The sequence below is a fragment of the Fistularia commersonii genome, chromosome 2, assembly GCF_037954325.1.
Source record: "Fistularia commersonii isolate RoL2024-O1a breed Wild chromosome 2, RoL_Fcom_v1.0, whole genome shotgun sequence".
Classification (NCBI taxonomy): Eukaryota; Metazoa; Chordata; class Actinopteri; order Syngnathiformes; family Fistulariidae; genus Fistularia; species Fistularia commersonii.
The window spans coordinates 4,941,046-4,962,688 of record NC_141285.1 but is presented as its reverse complement, the minus strand read 5'-3'; the positions used below and the strand labels follow the sequence as shown (position 1 = coordinate 4,962,688).

Sequence of the window (21,643 nt, the reverse complement as noted above, 5' to 3'; positions counted from 1 at the left end):
CCCCACAATGGAAGTTTGCGATTTGGGGCATTAGCAGTGCGAAGCTCTTCTAGCTTTGATCTTCATCACTGTTTAAAGGATTCAAAGAGACAATAAGGCAGCAGAAAGCAGAAGCTGATCTCCATATCTAATCCTCCTGTGTGAAGACGGCAACGTCTTCAGCGCGCCCATACGCCTGCCGCACAAACCTGACGCCTGCTCTTCTCAGCCATTCCGACAACACGTAAATGTTTTCCCCACACAGGGTTTCTGTGTGATTACTATGTATGAGCCGCCGCCTACATGCTCACAGTAACACTCTTAGCACTTCAGTCTTTTCACACAATAATAGCCAGATGAGTATGAATCAGCCTTCCCCTCTCCATTTTTTTTTTTTTTTTTTATTGCCGTGTTAGATCTACTCTGATAAATGCGACATAGGATGACCTTTTATCTCCCTTCACTCTCCTCCAATTTTATGATCGCTCTCATGCCTGAAAGTCTCCAGGCGTGTGCCTCTCATTGTGTACAAACACTTTGTGCGGATGTCTTGTAGCGACCCACGAAACAGGAAAACGGTACGAGCCCTGCATTCATAGCTCTTGCTTTCAGTCCACAGATCCCAACGGCCGCTGATGCTTCCCCAAAAGCTTACAAATATGTTGTGTGTTGCTGTGTGTTCTAAGTGTGCACAGCCCAAGGTGAATATAGCCCCTTTTGTGCTTGTGCTTTCCGTGATTTTCCTGACCCATGTGACATGAACGCGAGCATATTTTGTTTACATGTCCACAACTACACCCATACGAAGTAATACCTATTGAGAAACTGCATTACTAAAAAAAAACAGTATCTGAATATTCATTGTATGCTTAATGAAGAGCCCAAATAAGTGTGATTTGGGGAAAACTCTTTTAAACTGGACTTTTAGATGAGAATAACCATGCTAATCTCATTCATTTATTAATTTATGACGTACAGCGCTTATCCTGTACAAAGGGTGGTGAGGTACTGCAGCCAATCACAGCTGTCATAAGGCCAGCTGTCAGAATCCAACCATAGACCTTCTTGCTGTGAGGTGAAATTACCAATCTCTTTACCTTACCAATCCCCACCGCCCCCCGGGGCAACCCAGCAATCTCTTAAGTACCCTTTATTTAATGTATTTATGTGTTCACACATACAATAGAATAGATCTGTAGCGTCATTGTCACAAGTACTTGATTGTACTTGTGACAGTGAGCGCTCACCAATCGGAATATCACTCATACTTGATGAATAAATGAAAAAAAAAAATTGAAAAATTTAAATAAAAACATAAATCTTTATAGCAGCACTCATAATAAGCAGCATCCAAACACCTTGACACACAACCTGTGAAATGTGAAATTGAAGTTGGATAAAAACTATTCACATTAGCAGGCTTCAGAGGTGCCAGCCTATGCAAATTTTCGATAATCACCTCCAGGCTCCGGCTCCAGACTCTGCTGTACAGTCAGTGATCTGCTACTAAATGCGATGTATTTTTCCCATAATATTTACATTTACGTTCACAGACAAGGCGAAAGAAGTTGGGAGTGAAGGTTCTGGGCCATCATCTGTTTAGGAATCCTAGTTTGTTTACCATTTGGGTGAAATTTGTATTACGCAGCCATCGGTTTGGGTTTTAATAATAATCAAAGATGTTTGCGGTGGTGTGATGTAACACTGATTTAAGAGACGATTTTGGAAGAGGCAACTCATAACTTGTCCGACAGCTACCACACTACCTGGTGCCATTATAAAACGTTAAACTTCACAGTGGGTTAATAACTCACGTATAATGAGTTATCTCCCCCAGGCTGAGTCTCACCTCGGGCTGCCAGATCAAATACCAGAGAGTAATATAAAATAAGGGATGTTTTGTATTTTCATATCCAAATGAATATATACAGACTTGATAATGGCAAGATCATGCTCAGCAAAATCACCCTGATGACAGTAGCTTGATCGGAATATTACTTGCATATGTTTTTTTTTTCTGTGTGTGTGTGCATGTGTGTGCGTGCACGTGCTTAAACGTGCACCTTTTGATACCTTGTCCCGGGGCAGGCTGCTGCTGCTGCTGCTGCTGCTGTTGCTGCTGCTGCTGCTGCTGCTGGCTCTGCGGTTGACTGGCCACCGAGCTGCTGGCGTACAGAGACAGGATGGAGTCTTTGGATAAAAGCTTCTTCTCCTCTGCCTTGCTGGTGGTGGTTGTGGAGGAGGACGAAGAGATGGAGGGGTCTGAATGGGGAGGCGCCGCACTGGAGCCAGACTGTCAAGGCGACACAAAGACAAAGGGATGAAGTGGCCAAATGCAAAAATCTTCCTGTAAATTTCCATTTTTTTTCATAAGTTATTTCAAGAAATAACAGCTCTGTTATAAGTTTGTGCAGGCTCTGCTTGAAGCTATATGATTCCTTAATGATAAAGTCTGGAGGACTGATTCACTCATAACACATGAAAATAAATGTATATCACGATTCCTCGACCAGTCAGAAAATTGCAAGCCACGATTCAGGCAATTTTTTGGCAGAAATTTTTTTTTGACAAGTTTCTGAAAAATTTGATTAATTGTTGCTAATTTTCATTCAACTTCTTGGTAATTTATAGGCAACATCTCAAGAACATTTCTAACAATGGCTTCCTAGTTTACAGGTTATGTCATCATAAAGTAACAAACTGCCACTTTTTTATTATTATTATTAGTAGTAGTAGTAGAACTAGTGGTAGTTACTGTTATTGTTGTTGTATTATTCTAGCAATTAATAATTATCATTAATTATTGTTGTGCTATAGTCTTACAACTGATGGTATGCTGATAGTCGTGATTATAGTATCATTATTACGGTAGTCGTTATGTAATGAAGATATTATTATGACTATTACTGCAATGCTAACCACAAGTAATGCAAAAATCTTCCTGTAAATTTCCATTTTTTTTCATAAGTTATTTCAAGAAATAACAGCTCTGTTATAAGTTTGTGCAGGCTCTGCTTGAAGCTATATGATTCCTTAATGATAAAGTCTGGAGGACTGATTCACTCATAACACATGAAAATAAATGTATATCACGATTCCTCGACCAGTCAGAAAATTGCAAGCCACGATTCAGGCAATTTTTTGGCAGAAATTTTTTTTTGACAAGTTTCTGAAAAATTTGATTAATTGTTGCTAATTTTCATTCAACTTCTTGGTAATTTATAGGCAACATCTCAAGAACATTTCTAACAATGGCTTCCTAGTTTACAGGTTATGTCATCATAAAGTAACAAACTGCCACTTTTTTATTATTATTATTATTAGTAGTAGTAGAACTAGTGGTAGTTACTGTTATTGTTGTTGTATTATTCTAGCAATTAATAATTATCATTAATTATTGTTGTGCTATAGTCTTACAACTGATGGTATGCTGATAGTCGTGATTATAGTATCATTATTACGGTAGTCGTTATGTAATGAAGATATTATTATGACTATTACTGCAATGCTAACCACAAGTAATGCAAAAATCTTCCTGTAAATTTCCATTTTTTTTCATAATTTATTTCAAGAAATAACAGCTCTGTTATAAGTTTGTGCAGGCTCTGCTTGAAGCTATATGATTCCTTAATGAAAAAGTCTGGAGGACTGATTCACTCATAACACATGGAAATAAATGTATATCACGATTCCTCGACCAGTCAGAAAATTGCAAGCCACGATTCAGGCAATTTTTTGGCAGAATTTTTTTTTTGACAGGGGTTCTGAAAAATTTGATTAATTGTTGCTCATTTTCATTCAACTTCTTGGCAATTTGTCGGTAACATCTCAAGAACATTTCTTACAATGGCTTCCTAGTTTACAGGTTATGTCATGATAAAGTAACAAATTGCCACTTTTTTATTATTATTATTATTGGTAGTAGTAGTAGTAGAACTAGTGGTAGTTACTCTTATTGTTGTTGTATTATTCTAGCAATTAATAATTATCATTAATTATTGTTGTGCTATAGTCTTACAACTGATGGTATGCTGATAGTCGTGATTATAGTATCATTATTACGGTAGTCGTTATGTAATGAAGATATTATTATGACTATTACTGCAATGCTAACCACAAGTAATGCAAAAATCTTCCTGTAAATTTCCATTTTTTTTCATAATTTATTTCAAGAAATAACAGCTCTGTTATAAGTTTGTGCAGGCTCTGCTTGAAGCTATATGATTCCTTAATGAAAAAGTCTGGAGGACTGATTCACTCATAACACATGGAAATAAATGTATATCACGATTCCTCGACCAGTCAGAAAATTGCAAGCCACGATTCAGGCAATTTTTTGGCAGAATTTTTTTTTTGACAGGGGTTCTGAAAAATTTGATTAATTGTTGCTCATTTTCATTCAACTTCTTGGCAATTTGTCGGTAACATCTCAAGAACATTTCTTACAATGGCTTCCTAGTTTACAGGTTATGTCATGATAAAGTAACAAATTGCCACTTTTTTATTATTATTATTATTGGTAGTAGTAGTAGTAGAACTAGTGGTAGTTACTCTTATTGTTGTTATATTATTCTAGCAATTAATAATTATTATTAATTATTGTTGTGCTATAGTCTTACCACTAGTGGTATGCTGATGGTCGTGATTATAGTATCATTATTACGGTAGTCATTATGTAATGAAGATATCATTATGACTATTACTGCAACGCTAACCACAAGTAATAAAAATAATGACAATAATAAAAGGCGACACAGAGGCGCAGTGGTTAGTTCTCCAGCCTCACAGCACAAAGTACCCTGGTTTGATTCCGACAAGGGGACCTTTGTTTGTTTGTTTGTTTGTTTAGAAGTTTATTAGGACAGAGTATAATTACATAAAGCACAGAGGCAGGGTTAGAGTTAGGCTTTCTGTTTGGAGTTTGCATCTTCTCCCCATGTCTGCGTGGGTCTTCTCCAGTTTCCTCCCACAGTCCAAAAACATGCAGGTTAATCGGAAAAACTGGGAAAATTGCCTTATGAATGGGTGAGTAAATGGTTGTTTATCTATAAATGTGGCCCTGCGATTGACTGGTGAGCAGTTCAGGTCGTACCCCGGCTCTCGGCCAATGACAGCTGGGATAGGCTCCTGCAACCCCCGTGACCCTGATTGCAGGATGAGCAATAGAAGATGGATGGATGGAATGATAATAATTATTATTATTATGGCGCCAAGACAGAAATTGATGGCAACAGGTATCGTAGCTGTTAGCTTTGATGCCAGGGGTGGAGGCAAAAAATCAGGCCATGCATACAGGATTAATACCCCTAAAGGCAACTGTTACTCCAGTTTCAAAGAGGAATTTGATCTCCAGTCTTTCTTATTATTACAGCTTATTTCCATTATATAGTCATGAGTTCTTGCTCAAGTGTCGAGGCAACTATTCAAAAATGCATTGCCTTCCTTATCATTCATTTTTACTAATTCATAATACATATTAATGATACTTACTTAATTTATTGCTTGCTTTATTGCTTCGCCTTCTTGTTGGAGTAATTAAACTAAGTAATGCGGCTGGACTAATCATTGTATTTTTTGTTGGCTAATATGTCAGCCCCTATTGTATTGTTTATTTTAATTATACAAACAAAAGTAAAACAAGTAGTTTTATGTGTATTGTTTACTTTTGTTTGGTTATATTTCAGTTTCCTTATGTAATTGCTTGTATATGTTTATATTTGAGTTTCTAAGAAATGTGTCTGTCTATAGGAGAGGCAACCCGACGAGTCCTGACGGGTTTCATTGGCTCCTCCGTCACATTTTTTCTGTTTTCTGTATTGTGATTTTTTTTTTCCTCGTCTTTAATGTGCAAACAAACTAGCTGAACTAACGTCTTTGACGCTAATAAAACATTTGACAACATGATTTCAACAAATCCCTGTCCTATATCTCATGGTCCAGTCCTTATTTACATAACTATCATTTTGCCTAACCACAACCTGAAGGACCGCCCCCAGATGCTACAAAATAAATTATTTTTTATTAACGATTATTAGCATCTTGTGAAGATATTAATGCTTGTTAAAACATTTCCTGCTAAAGATCATTTTCTGCTTGACTGTTTCATGTGGTTTTGATGTGTCCATGAGCAACAACAAACATGATACACAGCGCCAGGCAAGGTGCCGTTTTTCCATCAATCGCGCAGATGCAAGAGTGTGAACCCGGCGATTTGTTTGTGGGGTGAACACAATGTTTAACACCTGAGTAAAAAGCTATTCCTGCATGGTATTCCTATTTAGATGACTAGGATCTGCAGCTAAAGGATCTTATCTCACTTGTCCTTGAAGAAACGCGCCCACTACAACAAGTCTTTTCAGTGTTTTGCTGAAGGCTGATTTCAGTCTGAATGGTGGGTTATTTGTGTGGGAAATCACCAGGAGGCGTTGTGAAATCTATAAGACTAAAGAAGAAAGGACAGTGATGCGATTTAGATTTATTTTTTCTTCCCCCTGGTGTGATGTGAATTCCACAGAGTGTTGAAATGAGTTAGAAGAAACAAAAAAAAACACAAAGTAGTTACAACAGCACTCCTGCAACATGGAGCCTTTATTTAATGGCTATGGTTTCTAGATCACCAGAGTTGTCCCTTCTACAATCTATTTTTTATAAATCCTTTTAATAATGTTTTGAAGCATCTAGAAGGGTTTAGATGAGTTTGTGTGTGTCTGTGTGTGTTGGGTGTGTGTGTGTGTGTGTGTGTGTGTGTCTGTTTTTGACATGTTTCTTTGGATCACACATTTGCAAGAGAGACGTTGGTTTGAACATTACAGCCTTGAACTTTTAGCGCCTTCACTTCCTGCATCTCTGCTTCAAGGTTTTTACCTTTTGTGACATCTTATTTTATTTATATACTTTAGATTACAGTGGCAAAGGCTAAAAAAGAGAAGAAAAAAAAAACAGAAATGTGAAGAGTTTTTGGATCAGGGAAATAGTCATGATTCAAAGATGGAAGGAAACATCCAAGGGGGATTTTTAGGGAGATGGAATAATGGAGGTTTAAACACACTTATTTTTTTGCACAGGAAATAATCAACTCTCAGATACTCTGAGTTTATTTATTTAGCCATTTATTTATTAATTTATTTTATTTTACTTTTTTTAAGTGAGTCTTTTACTTTGACAGGTCCTACTTTTCCTAATATCTACGTCATGAGGAAAATGTCATCACATATTGTGCCTGTCTAGGCGCAACTGGAAGAGAACCTGCTGCAGGAATGGTTTGAAATAGTAGGTAAACACAAGGGAAGAGGTGGGAAATTCAAATACCCTGCCTCACTAAAAGAAGAGTATCCTCCTGTTTTTGTTTTTTTTATGACATGTGAACGAGAGATTGAATGTTTGTAATCCTCCATATGATATGTGAACAAGAGAGTGAGTGGTTTTATGTCTCAATATGAAATGTAAATTACAGAGTGAATGGTTTGTCTCTTTATGTGACCCTGTGATCAACTGGCAATTGACCCTGCCTTTCTCCAAATGACAGTTGTGAATAGCTCCAGGCCTTCCGTGACCCTTAATGCAAGATAATTGCTTATAGATCATGAATAAATGAATGAGTGTTTCTCTCATGGCTTGAGATTTTCTACTACCACAATGCTCTTTCCACAATTCATGAATGTGTTTCTCTAAGCAGATTGAAAGTAAGACTCGAAAAGGAGGAGCCTTGAGAATTTTTTAAAGTAGTCTTTTTAAATTATTGGCCATAGTCCCATCCATAATTCAGCAACACAAATATGATGTGAAAACTTGAAGATTTCAAGTTTTGACGATTGACATTGTTGACATTAAGGGGAAGTGGGTGACACTTTTTTGTGTCCTGCAGGTCAATTCATGAAATACATGTATACAGTATACAGTGATCCCTCGCTATAACGCGGTTTACTTTTCACGGTTTCGCTACCACATGGATTTGCATCGTGCATTGTGTTCTGCATTCTGATTGGCTAAAAAGTCACTCCGCTTCTTCTCTACCTGTGCGTCAAAAACATTGCAGTTTAATATGTACACAAACGTGAAACAGCTTGCCAAATTTACATTATGTACGTGCAAATTCTCCTACAATTTCGAGTTTCTCTAAAACCCATAATGTTGACAAAACGCTCTGGACGGACAAAAGCACCTGCAGCAGGGCCCAAAAGGCAGCGGAAGATGCTATCTATCGCAGATAAAGTTAAACTTCTGGACATGCTAAGGGAAGGTAAAAGCTATGGGGTTGTAGGTCGGCATTATGGAATTAATGAATCTTCAGTTTGTTCCATAAAGAAGGACAAAAAAAACATAAGGACCACAGCAGCAAAGTATACTGGAGTATTTAATTGTATAATAATTGTAAAAAAAAATAGAGGTTTCTACTTCACAGATTTTGCCTATCACGGGTTCTTTTTGAAACATAACCCCCGCGAAAAACAAGGGTATACTGTACTGTATATACAGTATGTATGTATAAATGGTTTTGAAAACTTACTAAAAGTAGTATGTATGCCAAAATAATGGTGGCTCAATCAATTGGTTGCAGTTCTCGGTCAGTTTTCAGCTCTAAAGCCTCCAGTCTTAAAAATACTTGAAGGTGAAGAAATTAGAAATCAAGTAGGAAGAGGCGAATGATAAATTAAAAAAAGGACTAAACCGGAGTACGGGAGAGGAAAGAAAAGACGAAAGGAGAAGATAGAGGAGAAACAGTGTCGTGGTGTAAGTGAGATGGATAACATTAATTAGGCTGCAGTGAAAAGAGGTAGATGTGAAAAGTTGCCCACACGCACAAGAATGCACACACTGGCACACCTTTACCTTTCCCTTTGGGACACACTAATTATGTCTAAAGGATGAAGCTGACAGATAAAGTAACACCCTCTCGTGAGTTTGGCGTTAGTGTGTGTGTTTGTGTGAAAGAGAAAGAGATAGAGAGCAAGTGAGTGGACAGAGAATTGAGAAAGAGTCACCTGGACTTCATGAATAAGATAAGGAGACAGTGTGATAAATAGTGGCTCTTGCAAAACACACACACGTATACACACTGTGATGACATGATGGACTGTTTAGCAGGCAGCACCGCATCCCTCTGTCTGACTGACTGACTGAGAGAGAAGGAAGGAAGAAGGGTTGATAGTGGACAAGGGTGAAAAGAAAGAAGGGAGGCAGAACTGGAGAGATGGGTCAACGGGCAGGTCGGCAAGAAGGCAGGGGTACGAGTAGAACGATGGATGGGAAGAAAGTTAGAGGTGGAGTGTGAGAAGGTAAGAAAAGGAGGGAAGGAGTAAGAGATGGATGGCTAGTCATGCCAAAAGAGACAGAGACACGCTCACAGATGCACACACGTGAGTTTAAATCAGTCAAATGTTCACTGAGACAGGTTGGGAATTTTTTAATGGCTGCCTTCATATTGTCAACAGTAAAGGGATTCTATTTATATAATACGTTTTTACCTTGACGCAGCTCAGAGCAGCTTACTGTTACCTAATTTTTCCCGATCCGCACCCCGTCGATTCACACTCTTCTGCATCTGTGCCACCTTATCCGGAGCAATTATGGATTCACTGTAAACATCCTTCACTCATCTAATCATCCTCAAATCCAGAATTGTTACCGGAAGCTGTGCAGATCTGCAATGACGACGAGGCTGGCATCTCCGCAGAGGCTTTGCTTTGAATAGTAATAATTACCTGTCTGTCAGGTTTCTTATTTTTCTCCTGTGGTTGACTATATAAATCAAATAAATCAAAATAGCAGAAGGATCTTCCACTAGTGACTGTAAAGGGACAAGACAGCTCCCCCTGCAGCATCACAATCATTTCCAGGTGCAAGAATAACCTGCAATTCAAGATGAAGCGTCGTTCCCTGAGCGGAAACATGGGTGTGTATCACATCAAAAAAAAAAAGCACCGCCTGCGTCCCTCCCTCACTCAAACTAAACAAAAGCTCTGCTGACATCCTGTTTCTCCTCTTCATCTACTTGAACGCCATCAGACAGTAAAAACATTGATATAACTGCTAAACTGCTACATGCTAATTGTTTATTCCATGTTTGCTTCTAACCATGGAAAGAATATCCAAAAAATTATCAGGTCCTGTAAATATGAAAAATCAACCCCTGACCACTATTCACACCTTGCGGTTTCAAGCCGCTTTGCACAAAATAGCAGCCAACAATTCACAAACACTCAACACACCTAAACCAGGCCGTTGGGAGCAGAGAAACATGGAAGTTCTTTCTTGGTGAAGGACATTTCAGCATGCAGACAGGAAGAGCTGGGTATTGAACTGACAACCTTCTGATAGGTTAAATCTTGCTCTACCAACTTGCTGCCCCAAAATGGAATATGCCACATCATTTTACTAAAACGGATGTTCTCCCCGTGTCTGTAGAGGTGTACCCCACTTCTCGCCCATTGACAGCCGGGATAGGCTCAAGCATCCCCTGCGAACCCGAGTACAGGATAAGCGGCGGACGATGGATGGATGGATGGTTTTCAGGTTCATATTCGATTTTATTTTTTCCTTTTCACATATTAACTTCTCCTCCATTTCGTTAGATTACAGTAGATTACAGAATATTACAGAATATATTACAGTTAGATTACAGAATATTTTATTTTTTCCTTTTCACATATTAACTTCTCCTCCCTTTCGTTAGATTACAGTCATTTGGCAGACGCTTTTATCCAAAGCGACTTACAAAAAGTGGAATTCAGTCACGTAAGATCCCAAGTACCAGTAGTTGGAAGTCAGAAATGACCACTCAACCAACTAGCATCTCGGAACCATATTCATACATACATTCATTTCATCGTCATTTTTTTTTTTTTTTTCGGGGGGGTTGGGGGCTGAGTGCGATTAGTTGGGTAGTGCTTGGTGAAGAGGTATTTTTTCAGTTCATAGCAAAAGATGGGCAGCAAACCCTGCTGTTCTGACCATTGCTGCACTATTGGTAAAAAACAATAATAAAAATTAAAAAAAAAAAAAAAAACATAAAAATATATATATATATATGTGTGTGTGTGTGTGTGTGTACTTTGTATATAAATAGAGTTGCAGAGACCAAGATTCTGTTTTGATGACTTCTGGCTTCATTGCCACTCTATTGGTAAAAATATTAGTAATGAATAAATAAATGAAAAAGATTTACACACATACAGATGTAAAGAGTTTCTGAAGTTTCTGCTTTGAATGATTTCTTTACAAATTAAGTGATACATAAAATCAACATGGATAATGCATGATGAATTATTTGTTTGAAATATTAAATTTTGTTGAGATAGCCATGTCACAATTATTCAACACCTGTATAGTATTGTTTTTCATAAAAAATTCTCACAGTCTTTATGGCCAAGAGTGGAGTTGAAAAATAATTAAACTTTTTGAAACTCCATAATGATCCATAATTTGCTCCAAATGTGATACATATACAAATGGCACCTATGAGGTTGTTCAAGGTGCTTTCCAGACATGGGAAGGACAAAGGCACTTTCACAAAAGCAGAGAGGGAGGAGATTATTTCATTATACCTGAAGGGCCTTATCAATGAGGCTTTCTAAACAACTGTACATGCCAACAGACATTTAGGAGTATTATAAGTTTGAAACTTTAAGGAAAGGCTGCATACTTGCCTGGCTGTGAAACGAAGCTCATAATGTCATCAAGGGTGCCTAACAGCTTAGTCAGGACAACTAAGAGAAACGCCAATGTCTTTGCGAGACAACTACACGACAACCCAATAAAGGCTGGCACATGTGATTCAGTGGATACTTTAAAATGTGTACGGAATGAACAAGGACTTATTGGTCATACTCCGAGATGTATTCCATTCTTGACCCCAAGGAAAGTGGACCAAAATGTGGAAATTTGGATATGACTACTAAGATTTGGGAGCCAGTTCTATGGACTAATGAGCCCAAACTGGATCTGCTTGCACAATTAGACCAGCGGTTATCTGGCATGCAAAAGAGCAGGCTGATGACCAGAAGAATACCATCCCCTCGTCCAAGTATGGAGGGACTGGGGGAAGAGTGGGGTGTCAGTGATAATATCTGGCCTGTATTTCTGCAGCAGAGATTGGCAGTCTTGATCTTGTGCCTTGAATCATGGTTTCCAAGTACCAGGCCATTTTAAAGAGGAAAGTGATGCCTTCTGTTGACAGATTCAACAACATTCATTCATTCATTCACTTGGGACTAGGGAAGATGTTTTTTTTTGGCAGAATTATAGGTGGAGAATATCCATACCAATCTCATTGATTCATTCCGCTACCACAAGCGTGCTCCTTCATCCTCTCTCATTCATTCATTCATTCATTATCTATACTGCTTATCCTGCACTCAGGGCTGCTGGAGCCTATCCCTGCTGTAGTTGGGCGCTAGGTGGGGTACACCCTGGACAAATTCAATTGCAGGGCCACAAATGGAGACAAACAATTATCCAACCAAGAATCTTCTTGCTGTTAGGCAGAATGCTAACCACTGTGCCATCGCGCCACCTGTTAACACATAAAACATTGGTAATCATTGGACTTTCCAGCTGGACAATGATCCAAGCACATCTCCAAGTCAAGCAACACTTGGCTGAGAAAAAGATCCTGGAATATCCTGGAGAGGCCTTTTCAGTCACCAGATTCAAATCCAACTGAAAATTCGATTGAACAAATGAAGATCGGGCAAGGAATCAGATCGAGAGGTGTGAGGAGGTTGTCAGCACTTGTTGAAAACATGTGTTTGAGTTGTAAAAGGTAACAGATGCTCCACAAAATACTAAAGCTTATGGCTGAATAATACTGCATATGGGTTTCTCCTGCTGTTTGGCTCTGTGACTGTTGTTGTTTTAATTGTTACCTCTTGGTTAATTCCATGGAACATTTGTGGATTCTGGATTAAACCACCTGACCTTTCAAAATGCAAATTCATATCTGACTGCATCTGTGCACGTATTGAACACCCACACAAAGCTCAATGAAAGGTGTATAAAACACAGAAAACAATGTAACCATGCATCCATTGACTTTATTTATCTGCTTTGTAGAAGTTGAAGTTCAAACTGAGTTTTACACTAACTGCACACCTTCAGGTCAGTCGTGCACCTTTTCTTACTTGTTTTTTGTTTGTCTTTTTTGTCTCAAGACTTTTGTTGTGTTTTGGACACTCCCTCTGCACTTTAATTAAAACCTGTTCATGATGGGACGTGACGGACAGGTGATCTTTGACTACAAACCAGCACAAACCTCGGGCTGCTTGGAACCATGTGGTGTCCCCGTGACAGCTGAGAGACAAAGCACCTCAAGCATGTCCTGGGTTTTCCCTGGGGGTCTCCTTCCAGTGGGACATGCCCAGGACACCTCCCTAGGGTATCCAGGAAGCATCTTGACCGGATGCCCAAGTCACCTTGTCTGGCATGACTACAGATGCTACACAAATCCACCTGTTGATTTCCCGCTCCATTTTCTCTTCACTCGTGAGCAAGAACCCCGAAATACCGCAAAACTTGAGCTCCTCCACTTGGTTATCAATCCATATCTAAATGCACTGCAGACAGTAAAGTAGGAATTTCACTTTACAGGGGAAAACACATTTCTATACTGTCCATGTGACAATAAATACTTTGAATCTTAAATCTTGAATCTTATTCCTGATGCAGAGAAGGCACTTCACCTTTTCTGGTTGAGAATCATGGCCTCAGATTTGGAGTCGCTGATTAAATTGCAACTATTGTCGCCATTAAATTGCTGCAAACTGTCGTCGTATAAATCTTTGAATGACATGAATCCATAGATCATTATTTCGTTAGTGTACCTTTCAGATTTATATATGAGCAAACCCTCACTCATAACAAGAGAAATACATGGCAGGACAAAAAAAAAAAAAAAAAATATCAGACCAACGTCCTCACTTGATCCGGGCGACCCAATGACTCAAACAAATTCTACTTCCCGCTCATCTTGTTCAGAAGTTTATGAAAAATCACAGAGCAAACTTCAAATCCCCCAGACCACACTAATCGGCCGCCTTCACCCACAAGACATATTTGTACAATGGAGGCCGTGACTCAGAGGGATCCTCCCGGCGCTGAACATTTTTGATAAGAACATCATCTGGGATGATTTAGGAGGGGGGGGCATCTTGGATGTTCACCACAGAAAACAGCTCAGAGGTAGGATAAGTTTAATTAAGTTTGCACTAAGATATTGTGAACTTTTCCATGTGTAGAGCTTCGATGATACAAGGTGCTTCCAACATAACAACACTGTAATTACTGTGTTCTACAAGACTGTTGGAATGAAAACAAAGTCCTGGATCTGGACGGCCACAATTATGGCTGGCATAAAGCAACATGGTACACAGTGCTATACATGATGCAGCCAACAGGAAACTTGGAAATATCTAGCACACTGAAAAACAGCCTGATTTAATGAGTGAAATTTACATATACATTTGAATCTAGCCTTGCTTTTCAAAAATATAGGTGCGTTGAGATGGACATTCCTGTCGAATGCAAGGAAAAAGCCCTGTGTTTGTGTGGATTTGATAACTTATTATTTGGGATGAAAAAAAATGGAGGCCTCATTACATGCACGCTATACAAAATGGCGTTGCTAAAAAAAAAAAATGTCAGCGGACTAATAAAAGGAATCAATAGTTATCAGTGGATGAGATAACAAGCATAGCTTGCGGAATCCAACAAAAAAGCTCAAGAGATTGAGAAAAATTAAAGAAATCCAATAAAAAATACATGCAGGCTTTTTTGGCCGGGAAAAAAATATGCAAACTTTCATGTACATGTTTCATGTTTTGAGTGTTATTCATCCATGGGGACACTGTGAAGACCCAACCTTATGAAATGAAGACGTAAACAATAAACGGTCAGTAGGTTTTAAAGCTTTTACAGCCAGCAAGAGAACAATTTCATTTTTTTTTTCCCTTGAAGTTCTTGTAACCAGCAGCAGACTGGTGTCCAGCGTGTCTCTGAGTCACCACAGGGACTGAACTATTACTACAAGCAATGCGACACCCTGCTGGCAGTGAAGCGGCACGTTCGGTCCGTCCCTCAGAGGTCACCCTGGTAGAAGTGGGATGACAGGGGCTGAAGGAAAAATGGGACAATGGTTCTCAAGCTGATTCTCGGAAAATCGGCCCACTATTATTTGGTGTTTTTAAAAAAATTGCCCTCGAATGAGTAAGTGAGTGAATGTTGTCTGTCTTTGTACGTAGCCATGCAACTGCCTGGAGACCGGTCAAAGGTGTACCCTGCCTCTCGCCCGATGACAGCTGGGATAGGATCCAGCATCCCCTGCGACCCTGAGTGCAGCAGGAGTGGTAGAGGATGGATGGATGGATGGATGGATGGATGGATGGATGGATGGATGGATGGATGGATATTAAATATAAAATATGCAGTAGAATAGCAATAGAAGATGGATGGATGGATGGATGGATGGATGGATGGATGGATGGATGGATGGATGGATAAATGGATGGATGGATGGATGGATGGATGGATGGATGGATGGATGGATGGATGGATGGATGGATGGATGGATGGATGGATGGATATTAAATATAAAATATGCAGTAGAATAGCAGTAGAAGATGGATGGATGGATGGATGGATGGATGGATGGATGGATGGATGGATGGATGGATGGATGGATGATTTAATTGCTGTGTCACAAAACAATAAATAATCAAAGCAAGACTAGGGAATTGCATGAGAATTTATCATGAAACCACACTCTCAATTTTGGTCATTATAAATGAACTGTGTTTAAAAATCTTGATATGATCTTTGACAATACTTCAAATATTTCAAATATTTTAAGGAAATAACTAGAAATCTGTGGGAAATTCTAGCACTCAGTACCATTCACAGTATTATTGCCACGAATACTGTAACTTTATTGACGAGACATGGCCCTTCAAGCATCTGATGCGGCGAGATACTCCGGCAGAGAAAGACTGAAAATACTCCTTCAGGCACTCTTGTAAATGCAAAACCCATCAGTCAAAATTCCCTAAAAAAGAATAGTTTAAGATAGATGCAAGATAGATGCATGTGCACCTCTCTTGCCCTTCTCTACCCTGTTTCACACACACGCACACACACACACACACTCATTTTACCACATAGTGTGTGATGTGTTGCAGGGCTCCTAGCAGCACATTGTGTTAGAGAAAGCCTCCTCAACAAGGCTCCATTCTTCTCTCCTAGTGTTGGTGCTGACGGTTGCAGCCAGAGCTCTGAATTACCAGCCCTGACAGCCTTTTCCTCACTGTCGGTATTCATAGACCTCTACAGCCACACACACACACACACACACACACACACACACACACACACACACACACACAGTTTTCCATCACTGCTTGGAATACTCGTACACTCCCCCTCTGATAGACCATCTGTGGCTCTAATACCACCCCTGGCTTGGTGTGTGCAGAGGGGATTTGTGCTAATTTACTAAAAACAAAAGTAAAGGTTCCATTAAAAGTCTGAAGCTGAGAATGGACGGTTCTGAAAGGAACAGGAAGGAAAGGGGAAAAAAAGAAGTGCAAAAACAATTGCGAGTTAATGTTACGTAACCCTCCCTCCCCGCTCCCACTGCCCCCTTTAATTTTATTATTTTTACTTCCTTCTCCAGTAATTCAGGGGTGATTCCTTTCTTTTTCCATCTTCACTGGAACAGAGCGCCACTACAACAGTGCCCGGTCTTGGATATTCTGTACAAATTACATGTACCTTTAAAAAAAAAAAAAAAAAAAAGGAGCTGATTTCAAACCAAAGTCACGAAGTACATCCTATACAGTGGAGAAAAAAAAAGAAAAAAAAACAATAAAAAAATCGGCAAGGAGCTAACAGCAGGTAATAAAAAGAACAGACCTATGAGATTACGCAATGGGATCATAAAGCAATAAAACCAAAACCATGAGGCGGAGATAAAGTTCGAGGGATGCAGATTTAATACATATTCAATAAATGAAAGTAGAATTGTCAGCAAGTGTTTTGTTAGACTGGCCTGGGAGCCATGTTTGTTGCGAATCATGTGTCAGTTTATGCGATGCGTCATGTGTTTGACAAAAAAATTGTAGTATTTCCTTCATTACCTATTTTGCTATCATGCCATTTCTAGTTCTTCTATTGTATTTAATAATGATACTTTTTCTATCACCTGGGCCTTATATGCATTAAGAGCCAATTGTTGTTACTTTGGGGGCACACTGGGCCTTCAGAATGCAATGGTACTAAATATGATGACTAATTTAAATAATATAAATGTTTTAAATACTATTTATAGCACAGTAGTGCTTTTTGTTATTTCTGATAATGTACTTTCATTTGTCTTGTGAAGCTCGACCGTCATTATTTTTTTCCAGATATGCATGGATCATTAGCAAAAGTGTTAATGAATGGTTAAATATTAAGCTCATAAACAAATATTACAATCCTTACACTTAAGGGTTTCCCTTTTGAAACTGGTATGAATATTGTTTCAGTTGCACAAAACAATTCGATTTCATGTCTTCTAGGGCCAGTTCAGACTAGCCAAGTCAGGTCAAGTCATTTCATTGATAAGGCACCAAATCACAACAAAGTTGTCTTATGACATTTAACACTGAAAGCAGATCTGGACCACGTCAAGCCCATGAAAACACATTTCTCTTGCAGGGCTCAAGACAAATTTGAAAAACTGCAAACGTGCCCGCAAAGTCTCTTTCCTTGAATCATCACAAAAGCTGGGACTGCGTTGCCTCTAAAACTTTGCAGAAAAGAGGGGAAGCGCTGTTTCCTCCGGCGAGGAAGGATCAGTAGCGCTTCTAGTTTGGTCCGCGCAAATAGTTCCTTGGGAAATTAAGCAAAAAAAGGCAATAGGTGCTTTCAGAAGAACGCCATTCTAAGAACCATTCAGCTCAAATTTCATCCCAGGAACTCTCAACCTAGAGTGGAATCTCATAACTTTGCATGAGACACATCCCACACACAAGCACAAACCAAAAGCAAAGTTGCATTCATGTTTTGCATGGCAACAAAAATAACCACTGACTATCAAATTGGTTTAAACGCTGTTATCTTAGCCCTCTACAGCTTCGCCATTTGAAAAAAAGCGAGGATTTTTTTTTTTTTTTACTTTCACAAAAAACAGGAGACAGTTAACCCGCAATCATTTTAGAGACAAATAATAAAAGTGAAATCCAGTGGAGCTTCATGTTTAAATGCCCCCGCGCCTTTGAGTGACGGACAGGAATCAAAAACCTGGGGGGACTTGTGTGAGAGCGAGAGAAAACAGTAGCAGCGGTGATGGTGGTGGTTTTCACAAAAAAATCCTCAGCCTCCTACAAGGCTGTAATCACATTTTTATAATTGACATATTTGCAGATAGCTCCCAGACACTGGTTAATAGCTGTTCAAATCTGCCAACTGCCAGCTTCCTCTTTCTTCACGCACCCAGATAATCATTGCTGCGAAGCAATATCCGCCTGCTGAATCCCAATTTCAAACCGCTGCGTGTGTGCATGTGAGTGTGTGTGTGTGTGTGTGTGTGCACGCGTGTATATAAGATATAGTCTCTCAAAACTATGCAATACACATCTCAAACGCTGCCGGGTGGAAAGTTTTAGTACACCACCTGTTAAATTAGCTCTGTTTCCAAAGGGCTGTTTATTTCTTGCTGACGTCGAACAATAACAAATGAATATCCACCTTTAGATAACTTTGATATAGCAGTGGGGTGAAAGGTTGAAGAGTGGGGGTGTGGGGGGATATGGATTACAGTGTCGGGAACATTTTCACATCCTGTCTTCAAATTCTTTTTCCACCTTTATGATAATATGAAAAGGCACGATGGCACAGTGGTTAGTGCTTCCGTCACGCACCAAGCAGGTCCTTCATTTAATTCTGAAAGGGGGCCTTTTCTTTGTGATATTTTCTCTTTCTTCCCATGTCTGCGTGGGTTTCCTCCCACATTCCTACAAACATGCAGTACGGTCATTGGAGACCTAAAAATGCACCGAGGTGTAAATGAATGAAAGAATGGTTGTTTGTATTTAAATGTGGCCGGTCCAGGGTGACCCCACCTCTCGCCCAATGATAGGATGGGATAGGATCCAGGCTCCTGAATGCAAGACAAGCGGGAACCGATAACTAATGAATGACTGAATGAATGGCAATATGCCTAGAATAAACCGGAGGAAAAAAAAAAAACAACTTGTAAATGCTCACAGTGATCTTTCTCATCTTTTTTCTTCCCTCTCGGCTTAGAAACGTGCATAAAGCAAGTCTTCCCAAAAAAAGAGAAAAAAAGGACTGAATGCACTTAAAGAAAGTGGAATAAGTTCAGACACGGTAGGCAGTGAAGTAAAATGACAGACTAAGGAGATTATGTGTTAGCTGAGGACAACTGAGCTCTTTTAAACTGATGAGCGTGACATTTCATCTTCAGTATGCGGTCTGGAATCTGAAAGGTAAACCTCCTATAATGAATACAGCTCCATTTGGGTTTTTTTGATAAGGAATGAATGAATGAATAAGGAAATGAAACTCCGTCTGGTCGTCCAAAAAATGGAAACAGATTAACATCGCCATTTTGCCTGTCCTCATCATACAGATATCAATAAAGGCCTACAAATGCAGACGACTCAAAGAGGCCAAACGATCCGTTCCACCTTTCTGCTTCTGTCAACCAAATATGGATGGAAAGGCATAACAGTGACTTATTACACCCTCCTGGACAATCTGATCACAGTTATCGCCAGTCGATTACTTGTCTTCCTCTCCCACGAACGAAGGCAAAAATTGATCCTTCTTTTCTATTTCTGTTTTATAAATGCGACTGGATATTTTCACTCTGCGACAGACTAACGCCAGAGTGCAAACAAAGATAAATAAATATATGAACAAAAACACTGCCCTTAATATGTCAATATATTTCACAGTACTTTTAGATCCTCTAAAAGGGATTGGCCTCTAATCTGGAATTGGGATTTCATTTAAAACTTTAATTTTCACTTTCTTATGCTGGCATTGTGGAAATCCCTTGATATTTACAGTTTGATTTGGATTGACTTAGACGGATTCCTCTCTTCGCCGAGGTGCATCTCCATCAGTGTTTTCAGCCCAATATTTTCTCAAGGGAATGGGTCATGAAAAATCTATTGAAACATCACTTCATTGAAGATGATTTTTCTAGAGTAACTAAATGCACTTTCTATAGACTCCTTGTGATGAGTCAAAGAACCTCAGTTAATTTCCCTTGATAAAAAATAAATAGTGCAGCATCATTTCACATTTTGCTTAAAATCCCTACATCCTAAAACACTGTCAATACAAAAATGCAAGAGACCATTGGAATTCTCCTGCTCTGACTGCGCCTGGGATGGAAATACTAGAACCCCATTTTTGACATTACTAAGCTGTCCTCTGATACACAGGACCATGTACTAGATATTATGTGACAGAAGCAAAAGTTTCATTTTACGGAATAGAAGAGTGCCGGTTATCCTGAGAGCTCTTGAGCGTGGACCATTGAATAAAAATGTCCTCTCTGATGTTAAAATAATGGAAGTAAAAAGGCAGTGCTACCAGAAATGTGGGAGCGATATGAGAGCGAGCTTGTCTTGAGTCAAAAAGTTATGACGGAACAATCTCTCAGAGGAGATACAGTGTTACGCAACGGTCCATGGTGTCTTAACGCAGCCTGCTGTAGTGCAGCGATACACTGCAATATTCAATTATTCTTTGGGTGAATACAGAAATACGACAGTGACAAATGTCTGGGGATCGATGTGTTGAAAAATCACATGGGAGACAAAATGCATGAATGAAGCTTAACGTACATATGGTAAATTCTAATATAGTGCAGGCATTCAATCGAAATGGCTGCGGCCTGTCATACGGTGCAACTGGGAACAGTGAAATTAGAATTGAATGTATCAAAAAAGAGGTTCATAGCAGGTTACGGACAGCCGTGTCTCTTTGTCTCATAATGTCAGCGAGCTAATAGACTTGCAAAAGAAAAATATTGATGTTCTTATCATTTCAGTTATTTTTGACATTATTGTGTTGATTGAAAATAACAATTTTTATCTTTAGGTTTGATCTTCCAGCACCCTCTTCCCTCTACTCTTACCTTTTGATGCCGCACACTCGCGTCCTGCCTGTATCTCAATTTATACACGTTTAAGCATAAATCTGAGCTCATAAATCTGTCTCCTGGCTGAGAAATGCTGGCGCAGCATGTTTGAATTATGCATATATTTCAGTATACCTAACATCCAGGTAGAACCAACTGGGAGGATTGCAAAGATATAAGGGAATAGGGGTGTGAAGAATTTGAGTAAGAGAGGACATGTGAAGGACACAAAGACAAACTTGAGTAATGCCCGTCGAGATTTAAGAAAAAATGATTCGGCTGGATAAAACGACAGCGATTGTGGGGAGAAAAAAGAAGCTCGAAAGCCGGGGAGCAACAAGAAAATATTCTTTCATACATTCATTATCTACACCGCTTATCCTGCACTCAGGGTCGCGGGGGGAGACGAAAACTATCCAAAGTGTCATTGGGTGAGAGATGCGTTTTACCCTGGATGAGTGCCACTCAATCACAGGACCAAATATAAAAAAAAACAAACATTCACTCGCTTATATCACA

At 39.3% G+C, this 21,643-nt stretch overlaps 1 protein-coding gene across 4 annotated transcripts in view; it reads right to left on the bottom strand.

Annotated features, from left to right (window-relative positions):
• The window catches only part of LOC147236203 (stromal membrane-associated protein 1-like), a 152,530-nt gene that overhangs the window by 11,245 nt on the left and 119,642 nt on the right, over positions 1–21,643 (bottom strand). For all 4 annotated transcript variants that reach the window (XM_086165014.1, XM_086165021.1, XM_086165042.1 and 1 more), the window contains one exon: positions 2,053–2,272. In XM_086165014.1, the coding sequence (XP_086021140.1) occupies positions 2,053–2,272 (220 nt within the window). The remainder of the gene's footprint in view (positions 1–2,052; positions 2,273–21,643) is intronic.